Source organism: Gallus gallus, chromosome 2 (assembly GCF_016699485.2).
Source record: "Gallus gallus isolate bGalGal1 chromosome 2, bGalGal1.mat.broiler.GRCg7b, whole genome shotgun sequence".
Lineage (NCBI taxonomy): Eukaryota > Metazoa > Chordata > Aves > Galliformes > Phasianidae > Gallus > Gallus gallus.
In genome coordinates this window covers 27,915,789-27,929,308 of record NC_052533.1, presented here as the reverse complement: position 1 = coordinate 27,929,308, position 13,520 = coordinate 27,915,789, and the positions used below count along the sequence as shown (strand labels likewise).

Here is a 13,520-nt window from a genome sequence, read left to right as displayed (position 1 = left end):
ATATTTGTAACTGAGCACCTGATGGACAGGAGGCCACCCATGGACAGCTGTGCAGTTCAGCAGCCAGGAAATGAGCCATGTGGATGAACAATCATTTTAGTCAGACTGCATGCCTGTTTATTGAAACATCTTTTTACAGAGTTTGGGCATGAGATATGGAGATATGCTTGATGTTCGCAAGTTCCTAAACTTTCCTCAGCAGGGCAGAGTCTAGACTACCATGTCTTCCTGGTCATCCTTTCCATGTGAATGTCTCCTGACTTCAGTTCATAACAACTTAAGTCAATTTTGGCTTTTTATTTTGTTGGGCTAATTTTTCTGCTGACAAAGCATGTTGAAATTGCTCAGTTCAGTGTCTAGTGACCACCCCAGTTTACACAAGAGAAGCAGTGAGAGTGTACAATGTGCAGCTGGAAGTGGGGGAGGGCTGAAACCACTGCTTAGGCTCCCTTGGGAACCTCTTGCTGTTACAGCACTGTTCAAGAAGTTTAATATGCAAACAGATTATTTTCTGCTTGTAACTGGCTCCTAAGAATCAGCCAGAGTTTCAGGATGAACTTCTCTGCTCATCTTCCTTGTAGGCAGCACAGCATCTTCACTACAGAGTTTCCTATCTCTTTATTTGTTGTTGTTGGATTTTTTTTTTTGGTGGTGGTATTTTTTTGTTGCTGTTGTTGTTGTTATTTGTTTTTGGTGGTGGTGCTTTTTAGACTAAAAGTAACTTGTGAGTTAGAGAAAACTGAGGTTTTGCTTATTGAAGTGTAATAAAACTGTAAGCCCAAATGTCAATTTTCCTGCTACTCACTTTGTCTTAATAGGCTGGGCCGTGATCTTCAGACTCTATATTTTGCATTACTCAGCCTTGTCTGGCTTTCTGTGTTAAAACAAACTCTATGGAGTCTGGTCTCCAGGAGAGCCATCCTCCTGCAGCTCTTCAGGAACAGTTATGTTCTCTCCTTAATCGGGCCACTGCCTTCTCATCCCATGCTAGATATTCTATCTACTATCTTTCATGGACTATACCCTTCCAGTTTTCTTGTAGTCTGTTTCTCTGTAGCCTTGTGGATCCAAGGACAGCACCATCTTTCTCTCCTTGCAGAATATGCCCCATGATCTGATCTATGTGTGTCAGCTAGAACAAGGGGTACCACAGTATGTTTCTTTCCTATGTGAAAAGGCAAATAACAGAAAAACTTCCATTCTACTAGAGGATGGTTTTCCAGGAGGAGGGGGGAAGATAAAAAAAAGATAACTACAAAAAAGGCAGTTACTAAAGTGATGTAAGGAAATGTCAACTGTTTGGATGTAGTTGCATGCTGATATATGATAACCTGTATTTGGCAAATGCACAGAAGACAGTGACTCCATGAGCGGTTCAGTTGATCTAATAATTTGCTGCAGCAGAAATGAAGTCCTCTTTCCATACCATCACCATCTCTGATTTGTAACTGTGTGGTTCTATCTTCTGTGTTCTGGGCTTCCGTGAGCCAATTAGCATACTAGAGCAGTAATAAAGTATGTGTATATATGCATATATATATATATATATACGTGTGTGTGTGTGTGTGTGTGTGTGTGTTATAAATGAGAAGTTATACACACCAGTTATAAATGAGAAGGGGGATGGCAGTGCTGTCCACTTTTTCAATAGAAAATCAGCAGCTGACCCACAAAATGGGGAACACCAGAATCTAAGTTGCGATTGATTCCATTGATCCTTATACTTGCGAACAGAGGAAAATCTTAAGGATGATAGCAAAAAATTCTGTTATCTGAAAGAGAAACATGATAGATACCAGGCACATCACTGTTTCAAATAAATCCTGCAATAGGATCAAGAACAGATAGTAACAAACATGGAGGATGAATTTCCAGGTTTAATATCACTGAGAGCTTCCCTGACAGATCAGTGGAAGGGTCTTTTACTTTTCCTGGACATCTTAGCAACCCTTGAATGAACTGAACAATTAATTGAGAATGGTCATATCTGGACACTGCTCTATAGTTAGCAGTCCTACATAGAAGAGATAGAAAAGACTGGATTTTGCAGCAAGTGGCTAACTGCATGGTGTTAGGATGATCACTACACAGCATATCCTTGACTTCAGGTTTCTGGAGTCAGTAATGCTGCCATTAAGAACTGGACATTAATATATTAAACTTATATTCACGATATTTGTTAGTATTAAATATTTTTTAAAGTATCATACAATGTAGGGCTTATCACATGGAAATACGTCTGAAATATTTTCTAATAACAGATTTGTAACAGCACAGATGCATCTAGCATTCTCCTAGTAGCATTCCTTGCCAAGCTAAAATATAGGTACTAAATACTTGGAGCAGAAATATGAGAAAATTCTATTATATCTACACAATATACTTACAAAAAAAAATTCTACACACAAAGATATCAGTACATAAGTAGAGTACACTAAACCCAGCCCAGCTCTGGATGTGATTCAGGTTGCTGTGAATGACTGCCAAAGCAGACTACATTGCCCATCCCAATTTCAACCTGCCCTAATTCCCTATATGAGTTTATTATTTAGTGCTGGTTTAGTGCTCAGAGAGACCCAAACAGGAAGCATCTGGGCGTTCTCCGTTCATGAAGTGGGTGGGATGGAGTTCTTTGGAGAAAACAAAATATGATCCACCTACAGACAGTGTTAGGCCAGCTCCCCAATTTCCTCTAAGTAGAACAGAGGCTTTTGTTGCCTTGGTTACTGGAATGATCAGCTGGAGCACAGCAGAATTGCAGTCGCCAGACAGAACATCCTTTTGCATTTCTGATGGCAGCATAGGATGTGATTACTGAGGAAAAACAAAACAAATACACAGAACACCATTAACTCTGTTTAAAAAAAAAAAAAGTCAGCTTCTTTCTGAGGAGGTTGTGCGAGGTCAGTGAATGGAGGGGGCATTGTTTAGTGGACGGTTAGACCTTTCACTAAAGCAACATTCCTGGATGTTTAATTTTCCATTCTTTTTCTTAACAAAGAGAAGAGTGAGCACTTGAAACTGTATGCCAAATTTCAATGCTTAGAGAACATCGGCGACATTTGTACAGCCAGATTACTGATGTCCGTTGAAAAATTGTTCTCCTTCTCACTGGAGGTGTAGCTGTTTTACTGCTATCATCTATTCTTCCTTGAGCATAGAAGCTGGAAAACACAACCATCTGCTTCCCCCGTGAGGTATAATCAAATCCAAATGATTTCTTCTAGTTTCAAATGCAAGAATTTCAGTGTGGTGATACTTGAGTGACAGTTTACACTGAAAGGGGGATTCAAAATAATTTAAAAAGTGTTGAGTCCCAAAAAATTGTTGGTATCTCTCCTTTCCCAGAAGGGTGTAATATAAAGTAGTGGTTCCATTATACTTCAAATATCCTCAGTAGCCCCGGCTCCCTTGCCCTGGCAACTGTTCTTTTCACAGCAGATCAATCCCCAGATACTGGTAACCTTTATTATTATTAATTCTTTTTTAATGGGATTCAGTTTTGGTCATTTTATCTCTGTGAGATGCTAGTGAAGCAAGGTCAAGGCCCGGTAGGATGCTGTGAATGAGAATCTTGGTTATGGTGAGGTCAAGTGTGAGAGTAATGCCATAGGAATACCTAGGCGAATCTAAATGAAAAGGCATTTTTGCCTATGAGAACTTTTGATGCACTGGAAATCTGTCTAGAAAGAAAAGTGTGATTTTTTGAGTGAATTTGGAAGTCTCATTCAGATGAATTGGGGTTTTAGAATTTAATAATTAGAAATAATTTTATAAGAACCTCAAACAGCTATTAATCAGTGTTGGAGTTAAGAACACTAGGATATACTTTCAAAGAGTTTTACTAAGTTTGTCAGTATTACCAACATCATTTTACTAGCATAAACTATGCACATTAAGAGAATACCCAAATATTGTTTATGTTTTATTTTTAACTTGCTTATGCTCTGTTCAGCTCAACATAAAATATTTCCAGTAAATTTGTACTACTGCATGATGCACTATTGTACTGTTACGTTGCTCAAACTATATTGTTCAAATTTAAACTCCAACTGTTCAAATTGAGGGATGTGGTTTAGTGGAAGTGGTGGTGATGGGTTGATTGTTGGACTGATGGTCATAAAAGTCTTTTCCAACGTTAATGACTCTATGTTTCTGTAACCGTATGATTTCAAACATTATAGGTGCATGATTATAACTATTTTAATGTCAACTTCTACATGTTTCTTTTCCTAAACAAACAAACAAACAAAAAATTCAGCTCACAGTATCTGTCACAGTTCCTTTAAAAAAAATTAGTTATATCAAGGCAGGCATTTTTTCCTAATATCCAGCAGTGTGTGTAGCGAGATCACTGATGGCAGAACGTACAGACCATTTCTTCTGCAAAGACTGTAAGTGGAACTGAACATTTGTGAGGAAGGGAATGTTGGGACATTGTGTTATTTTCTTTCTGGTCAATATATTTTATCAAAAAGTTTATGTCTTTTACTACTGCCAATCATATGAAGATTGACTGACAAACATTTGATGAGGAAATGCATGCTCCTGAGCTTCAGATCAACAGCCTAATGTAGAAAGCCTGTTCTTATTCCAGTCATTATAAAACTTTTACAGTGAACAAGCATACGTTTGTTTTCACTGTTCCTTCATATCACTCCTTTATAAAGGAAACCATGATAGGTGGCTTCTAGAGTCTGCCTTCAGCGCAATCATATTATCCTGAGCTATAGAAAATTGAGCTGTGATAAGTCTTTCTTACAACTAAAAAACAAAAACTTTGCACAGGAGGAGTGCTTGACTGGCCAGGACAGCTGATCAGAAGAACTGCCAGGGACACCTCACCCTGTTTCTGGAAAACAAATAATCACAGAATGGCTTGGGTTGGAAGGGACCTCAAAGATAGCATAGTTCCTCCTCCCTGAATGGGCAGAGCTGCCTCCCACCAGCTCAGGCTGCCCAGGGTCCCATCCAGCCTGGCCTTGAACGCCTCCAGAGATGGGGCATCTACAGCTACTCCAGGCAGCCTGTGTCAGGGCCTCACAACTCTCTGAGTAAAGAATTTCCTCCTAACATCTAACCTAAATCTCCCTTCTTTTAGTTTAAAGCCATTCCCCCTTATCCTATCACTGGTAGACCGTGTAAAAAGCTGTCCCCCTTCCTGCTTATAATCTCCCTTCAAATACTGGAAGGTCATCTACACAGTGACACACTGAAAAATAATAAGAGAAAAATCTGCATAGCAGCGCATGATTTCAAAAGAAGTAGGCAGCTTCTCCGCTGCAAACCCCCTCAGTGCCAAGGGGAAACGAACCCAGGCCACGGGGCCGGGCTGCAGGCCAGAGCGGGCGCGGCCGCGGGCGCGGTGCCCCCGCGCAGCGGGCGCCGGGAGGGTTCCGCCATCGGCGCACCTGCGGCGGCCGCAGAGCTGGGTCGGCACGGCGCGGAGCGGTAGGACCATGGGCACCACAGCGGGGCAGCAGCTTCGAGCACTCTTCTACGTGGTGCCACCCGGAGAGAGCTCCTTCCGCACTCTAGACGAGGTGCCCGACTACGTAGAGAAGGTGAGAGCCCCCTCCCCTCCCCTTTCCCGGCAGCATCCTTTGCCGGCTTCTCCGCCCACCCTGCGCCGAGGCACCACCTGCCTTTTTCCAGAGGACTGGGGAAGATGCGACCGCAAAAGGACACCCAAAGTAAGATAAAATATACCTTATATACGGTAAGATACCTTGTCTTTCACTGTCTGAAAGCTGCATATTCTTCTAATGCATTATAAATGAAGGCTCGGATGCTTACTCCTGATAGCAGGAGGTAGAGTTTTCAGAGGAGCACCCCACATCTGAGTGTTGATGTTAACGCTGTTCAAATTGTCAGTGCTGAGTAAAGCAGAAAACACGATACTGTCAGGCTACTCAGGCCAAGATTCTACCTTTGTTGATTTTAACACAAGCAAAAAGTCAGCTTTTTTTTTTTGTGCCCTTAAAGTTAGTACCACCAGCTCCAAGGAAAAATAATAATAATAATTAAAAAAACATATTTAAAAGAAAAAAAAACACAAAGGTTGTTTAAGAGAATAAGAACAAATATTTGTGTTGGGACAATGCTGTCTCCTCTCACTCCGAGACAAGAGTACAGAGGTCAAGTGTGAGAGCTCCCTTGGCAGCAGTGTGTCTCTTTCTCCCCTCCCACTCTGCCAGTGTATCTGCTTTCATGGAGGTACCTTTGCTCTCTTCTGTCCCACCGATCGCACGTATCTATCGTGGCTCATATCTTGAACTGCTGTGCAGCTGCTGCTATTGGGTTGTAGTGGGGTTGTGCAGCTCTGTCAGCAGCTTACCAGGAATCTCAGCATTCAGCAACCCACTGCTGATGGTGGCTATCAGCGAACATTGTCCCTTTGGACAGGAGAAGCAGACAGCTGCTGCCAACCCAACCTGTGTATACAGTGTCTGGTTGATGGACTGCTTTCCTCAGACGTGTTGTGCAACCGAGCTGTAACGTGATGGTCAAGGAAGTCTGTCAAGAGCCTGACAGTTTTGCCTAGTCAGCTGATTGCTCCCTCCAGTTTTACCTTTTGCCTTTCTCTATCTCTTTTACTGTTCCCACATTTTCAGCTGAGTGTCACACATTTTCTTGCCAGCACCATTCCTTAGCATCCCTGGTTTTCCTTCTCCCGTAGAAGCTTGTTCCATAATCTGCTCAGAACTTGTCCTAACCCATTTTTCCTGGTGCTGAGCGCACAATTGAGAATATTTGCAGAAGAATTCCTAATTAGCATTATAGAAGTGCCTGCAGGTTTCTGCTCTCTTATGATAAGTTTATAATGGAATATGTATTTAGCAAAAAACTTGCACTAAAAAAGTTTCTCAGAATAGTTATACTTCCTGTAATTGCTGCCTTGGAATAGTTTTAGCAGGAATCCCTCTTGATGTATTTGTTGACAGCATAATTCTGTTGTGTGTAGAAGTCTTGTAGTGGTCCAGCTACCTCAACTCTATAGCCGTGGTCTGAGCTTAGGCAGTTTTTAAATTATTTTTTCTGGCTGTATCTTTGTAGGTAGAAGTAACTGTTCTGTTCCTCTCCAGCTGCTTGTAACTGTGTTGAGATGGTAATAGAGGAAGGCCTCAGCTCAGGTTACTCACACTCTAAAAAACAGCGGTGATGATGATGATGTGAAACGAGCTACTTAAGCTACTGATTAAATTAGCAACTCCTAAGCCCCCTGCCCCTCCTCCCCTCAGCCCCCCCCACCTTTTTCTTTTTTTTAATCTGAGCTTCAGATGTGAGATTTAGATCTTGGCTGAATGGTCTGTGATGTACCAGATAATGTTCCTAGCTCATTAGATCATATAATGCTAGCTGTGGGGATATGTACCTTCTGTCATTAGGAGGGTGAAGGAACCTTCAAGTTAATTCAAACAGTAATTTTTAGTGATCTGCAAAATAGAGCACTTCTGGTGATTGACAGAATATATGCATTTTGTGGGAGCAGCTCCTTTGAGCTGGACTCAGTTGTGTTACTCCTGTGAGATAAATGACAGAAATGGTGAAGCAGCTCTGGTTTTGAAAACCAAATAGCTTAGCCTAACTTGTTCATGCACTTTCTCTCTGTGGTTATATTGCTTCAGTTTTCAGAGGCAGAGATGCTCCTGATCTCTGCGCTGTGCTCATACATAGCTGTATGTGAAGGCCCCAGGTACCATTCAAAACATAGGCTGATCAGTTACCAAAGACCAGTAAGCAAAGCTCTGCAGCAGAGACATGGAGAAATAACCCTTCCAGCTGGTCTCCAAAACTCTGACAAGGGGTCCAAATTCTGGACCACAGTTATGGAATTTATTTTTATTTGGGTAGGCTTTGAAAGCCTTGATTTCCCCTTAGTTCAAGAAAGTAAAGAGGAAGTAGAAGTCAGTTGTATTTCCCCAGGTTAGAAGATCCTGACTCCAACAATGAGTACTAGCGCTTGTCCCTTTGCAAGCATCCTCTGCTATGGACCTAAGAATACACTTTGCATGCTCTGCTTCTTGGATTCCCTCACACTTAGTAGATGGGCTGAGGGAATCCTTTTTGATCATTGTTTTCATGAACAGAAACAATTTCACTTTGCTTCTTGTTACATTCTGGAATTACCACTTATGCTCAGTAAAGACTTTTCTGTAGTCAGACCTCAGAGGAGAGTGCACTGGTTTCTTCTGCTGAAAGCCCCAAAATGGAAACATTAAACTTAGTAATTACTGTTTTTCTTTGCTATTTACTCTCTACTTTTTAGAGCCTAAAGATTAAGTTCACATTTACACTCAATTCACATTTTTAGGCTTTGCTTCTAAATAATGAGGCACGGAACCTGCTTATTTAGTTCTACGTGAAAGTTGAGATTCTCACATTATGAGGACCTGGGACTTTAAGAAAACAAACTGTTTCAAGGCTTGCAATAAAATGGTGAATTTATGCCGAGTTTCAACTGAGAGTATTATTTTTTTGCAACTGTATGAAGTAAAAATTGGTTTAAAATGGTCCTTCACATTCTCTGAGTATTGGTTACTTGTAAGGGAAACTCTCTTACTCAATGTAAGACTTTCAATTTATGGCTCAGTTACTCATGAAACCCACAAAAACTAACGTAAATCCCCTTTAAGCATTTATGATGATGGATGAAGAGAAAGAAAGTGGAAACAGAGTAAAACATTTATACATCAGAAGATATCAAAATGGGCCAGCTGCTGTCTCTGACCCAGGAGTCGAACAGTGGCTATCACTTAATTTTGTGCCAGTTTGCTTGCAAAGGCAATACTTTAAAAATTTCGCCAGAATTACCTGTCCTCCTCAGGTTCCTTAAATGTCTTTATTGTCATTGTAAATAAGAAAAAAACAAAAAAGCAAAAAAGCCACAAACAAAAAAAACAAAGCAAACCACCAAATCAACAACCAATCAAGAAGACTACTAACCAACCAACCAAAAAAAAAAAAAAAAAAAAAAAAAAAGTTTAGGCTACTGGAAATTATTGTTTACTTTATTGACTGCCTCCTTTTTTCCAGTTTTAACTGTTACCCTTCTGATGCCTTACGCCTTTTCCTTTTCCTTTTGTTTGTATGGCATCTAACTTGTTGAGATCCTGACCTGTGGAAATAACTATTAGGTATTATGTTCATAGAAATAGTATGTGCTTGTCTTGACACAGTTGATCACTTTGATCTGCTTTGAACACAGCATAATGTGGATGTATGGGAGAGAGGCAGTAATTTCTTAGATACCAAGAGGTATGTCATACATTTTACAAGCTCCTTGATGGGCAGGCAGTTAAGACTGCCTAAATGTTTCTTTAGCCTCTTTACTCTGACACTCCCTTTTTGTGAGTCAAAAAGTGCTGTCAAATCTTGGCTGCCTCACAGCTTCACAGTGGGAAGAAAATATTTAATGAAGTCAATGGGAAAGAAGTTGTATTAGTATTAAGTAAAGTATTTTAACCATTTCAGAAGCTACTAGGTAAAGTGCTGCACAGAATACAAGCATCATATATTTCCTGTGCACTATTTTCATTTCATGAAAAAAGAATTCCGGTTATTCTGCTCTGAGTCCATTTGATTTGAAGTGCAGCTTCTGCTGCTCCATATCTATAACTTCAAACCTGCCTATGGTCTATGCTAGAGCTGACTCTTAATACTGTGGTCAAATATTTCTTAGTTGTTTTTACTAAGTCCATTTTTATCTGTGCTAGATGTGCAAGCTTGATTATCTGGCCTATTTGATAAGTTAGGGATCTGTTGTTTACCTGTAGCAACTAAAAGAAAAAGAACAAACACAGCATTAACAACCTTACCTACCTAGAAATGAAGGAATTAAAACAAGAAACATTTATATTTTTCCAGAATGCTTCAATGATTTCAAATGGAGAGTAGCTTTCTATTGTTTCAAATATCAGAAGATTTACCACACTGTTTTTGCTGGGAAAGGCTTAGGTTTTATCCTTAGGTTTTCCTTTGCTTTCAGAGGTTTTATTTCATCAGCTAGTGTGTATCCCAAAGAGGCCTTTAGATATCTAAAATGCAAGCTAGGCATCTAAATTAAAAAGTGCCATGTTGATATTAATCTCCGTTCATCTGTTATTGTAACCTAACCCTGAGCTGCTGCAGTTTATGAACTTTCACATTTCCTAGACACTATAAATCTCTTGCTACTTGCATGGTTTGAATCATCCCATTCTTTTTCGACTGAGCAATCTGGTCTATATCCATCTTAGTCTTTTTGGTGTCCTAGCCTGGTAGGAATTCCCAGATCGTGTCTCACTTGGCGAGAAAAATGAGCACCCTCCGAAATGTAGTGGCATTTGCAGAAGCATCATGCTTATTCCATAAAAATATGGTATAGTCATGGGCACTGTGGAGGGTTTCAGTGTGTGGATTCGCATGTTTGCAGGTCACTAGCAGGGGGCAGTGATAGAAGGCTAAGAGAGACATGACTGACAATATGCTGCTTCCAATTAGTGGTGGGATAAAAACTCACTGGTACTGCATTTCTCTATCCCTTAAAAATGTGGTGGGAATTTTATGCCTTAATACCACAGAAAAGGTGACCTAAATTTTCCTAAAGAGTGAGATGCTTTAAGGAATGTTCATGTGCCCAGAGTTCTGATGGAAGGAAATTTGCTGCTTCCTATTTTCATTGCCACATATCCTTTAGTGGTGGAGATGGTGGCTGGTGGGGGCTGGTCAATGCCTCATCATCACTTCTTCTTCCTGTGAACTGCAAGGACTGTTAGGACTTCTGTGTCAGTAAAAACAAAACAAACCAAACAAAAATCAGGAACAAACAAACAAACAAAAACCCCTGAATGCATGTGCTCTGCCAATTACTTCTGATCAATCTTTTTGCATTCTTCAGGATGCTGATAAAAATAAGAATCTGTTTGCACTAATGAAGCATGGTATTGTCACAGTAGCGTTGCAGTCCTATTACCAGTGATGCCCATACCTTTCTCTACTGGGTGCTGTTCTTGTGTGTTTTCAATTTGTCCATAGATCTGAGACTCAGGATATACAGTCTGAGTTAAATCCTAGACTGAAGCAGTGTTGTGACTGAAAAATGCTTGTCTCACACAATATTACAGTTTTCTTCTGGAAGGCAAAAAATGCTTTGGCAGCTAGTGCCAACACAAAGGAAAAAAGGGTGCATTGCATCATTGCTACTTGGTCTGCAAAGAGAACATGTGTTATGGCCCAGATTGGAATGGACTTCGTAGTTAGTTCACATAGCTCCTAGGTTCTCTGGTGAAAATGCATACAGAAGAGCTGTTAACTATCGGCAGTGAAAAACGTGGCAATAGATAGGCCAAGTAGAAAGAAACTCACATTATTATCTCTTTTAGATGGGGTGTTGTTGGGTGCCAGATTCAGTGGCTGAACAGTTTCAAAGAACATAACAAATTGAAAGCAGATTCTGATTTACTTTGGGGTTAGAGAAGTCCACAAATGTTGCTGCTACCATGGGTTTACTTGAGTATGAGAAATGAGTTTGGAGAGACTTTTGTATTTTGTTTTGCTGCTGTTTAATAATTTATGTGCAGATGCTATAAAATAAATTAATATGGCATGGGGTTAGTGCACTAGATTTATGCTGGTTGTATATATAAAATGACAGCCTAGTAGGTTGTACTTGTTTATAAAATCCACAAGGAGCATTACTGTATTTATCAGGGTGCAATAGTTGCTAGAAATATGACAGCCAACCTGTAGTGGAAATGCTAAGTCACAGCTTGAACGAGTGATTGAGCACCTTGTAGGAAGGCATGGCCATTCAAGGGGAATCCTGGCTTTACCTCTTTCCAGACTTCATTTAAGGGTTGGCAGTAGAAGTGAGGGCATCTCATGTGGAGATCTCTGCCTACCTGAGGGCCTTACAGGACTTCTGAAGCTAAGCAGTTTCTTATTTCTCTGCTCACTTCTGTTGTGATTGAGTAGATCCTCACTCTCTGTGACCTGGGACCTTGCTGCTTGGTTGCGCTTTCCATCACGTTACACAGTCTGAGAAGTATATGCTGACATAAGCTGCTCTTTGAATCATAGAATGGCTTGGGTTGGAAGGAACCTTAAAAACCCAAGGCACTAGCTGTGGGCCACCCACTAGATCCGGCTGTTCTACATTGGCCCCTTCCAACCTGGTCTTGAATGCCTCCAGGAATGGGGCATCCACACCTTCTCTGGGCAGTGGTTCCAGAGCCTCATCACCTTCGGAGTAAAAACTTTCTTTTTAAGGATCCTGAAAAGGTGGATCTAATCTTGCTTGTATTGTGATTTTTTTTTTTTCCATTGTTTTCCAGAGTATTCCATTCTTCATTGCTTTTATTGTGTTGGAGTTTGCTGTCAGCTGGGTTCAGCAGCGTAAACTGCCAGGTCGGATCAATGATGGCATAAGTTCTCTTTCATTGGGTATCCTGTCTCGACTTCCAGAGTAAGTATGCATATTATATTAACTTAAGGTCATTTTTTCTAGGCACATGATTCTTGAAGTTCTTTGACTTCAGTCATTATATTGACCGACTTCAATGGACTTCTAAAAGATTTTGATGCTTGAGAGAAATGTTGTAAACATGATCACTATTTTCTCTCTTCTCCATAGAAGTCATAAGATTAATTTGAATTGCATCACGGTGAATGTATTTTAAATAAATACCTATTATTAATTACTAAATATATACCAACAGGGAATCTGACTGATTCTTAAGTGCTTTTCAGGTGCTATAAATAATTCTGAGAAATACTGTGTTTTAGATCTTACTTTTCCTGATGTGAACTTCCAGATGATAGATTTTATTATGCTTTTTCTGTTAAAGAGGGGTTAGGTTTCTGTTTCCTAGGTGTGAATTTACAGATTGCCATCATTGAGTATAATTTGTTCATTACAGGAAGAAAAGCTTCAATTATTTGGATTTGACTATACAGTATATTTTCAATTCTTTCCAATATTCCCACAGTTCTCTTTTGAATCCTCGACAGTTTTTCAGCCTTCTTAGTGTTGATGTCTCAAATGCACTCCATATTTCAGAAACTGTTACATCAGTGCCAAGTAATGAAGTCATTTGTTCTCTATTTCTAGTTTTTCTTCCTCTCTCTATATATCCCAGGTCCATGTTAGTCCTTTGAGCCATCTTTCATCCTCAAATACTTTTCTTAGATTGTGGTTTACATTCCTCATTCATAGGCAATGTGTTCTTAAATTTGGCCACACAGTAATATATGGATGATATATTTGATCATCCTTAAATGTTCTGAATTGGTGAAATGCAGTCTTTGCTACTTACAGCTCCATCATTCTTGCCATTGTGAATTTTACAATCTAAGTTAGTGATAAAATACATTAAAAAACAAAAAAATCCATACTGACAAGTCATATCCATTTTCTTCTTACTTAAATTCTGAAATCTGCTAGTCATCCACTTTGTTATTTATTGAATGTTTGAATTCGTATAGCACTTTTAGTCTTTATAATAAAGGAAAAGTGAGAAGTCCATATTCAAACAATTTTA

General features: G+C 39.9%; 1 protein-coding gene across 6 annotated transcripts in view; it reads left to right on the top strand.

The window, feature by feature from the left end:
• Positions 1-5,234: 5,234 nt before the first annotated feature.
• AGMO (alkylglycerol monooxygenase) overlaps positions 5,235-13,520 on the top strand; it is a 181,996-nt gene continuing 173,710 nt past the window's right edge. For 4 of the 6 annotated variants that reach the window (XM_001235520.6, XM_015281873.3, XM_046937611.1 and 1 more), the window contains exons 1-2: positions 5,235-5,564; positions 12,315-12,445. In XM_001235520.6, the coding sequence (XP_001235521.5) occupies positions 5,250-5,564; positions 12,315-12,445 (446 nt within the window). In that variant the 5' untranslated portion in view covers positions 5,235-5,249. Of the gene's footprint in view, positions 5,720-12,314; positions 12,446-13,520 lie in introns of all 6 variants that reach the window. The other 2 variants (XM_040695837.1, XM_040695841.2) reach the window with 2 other exon arrangements.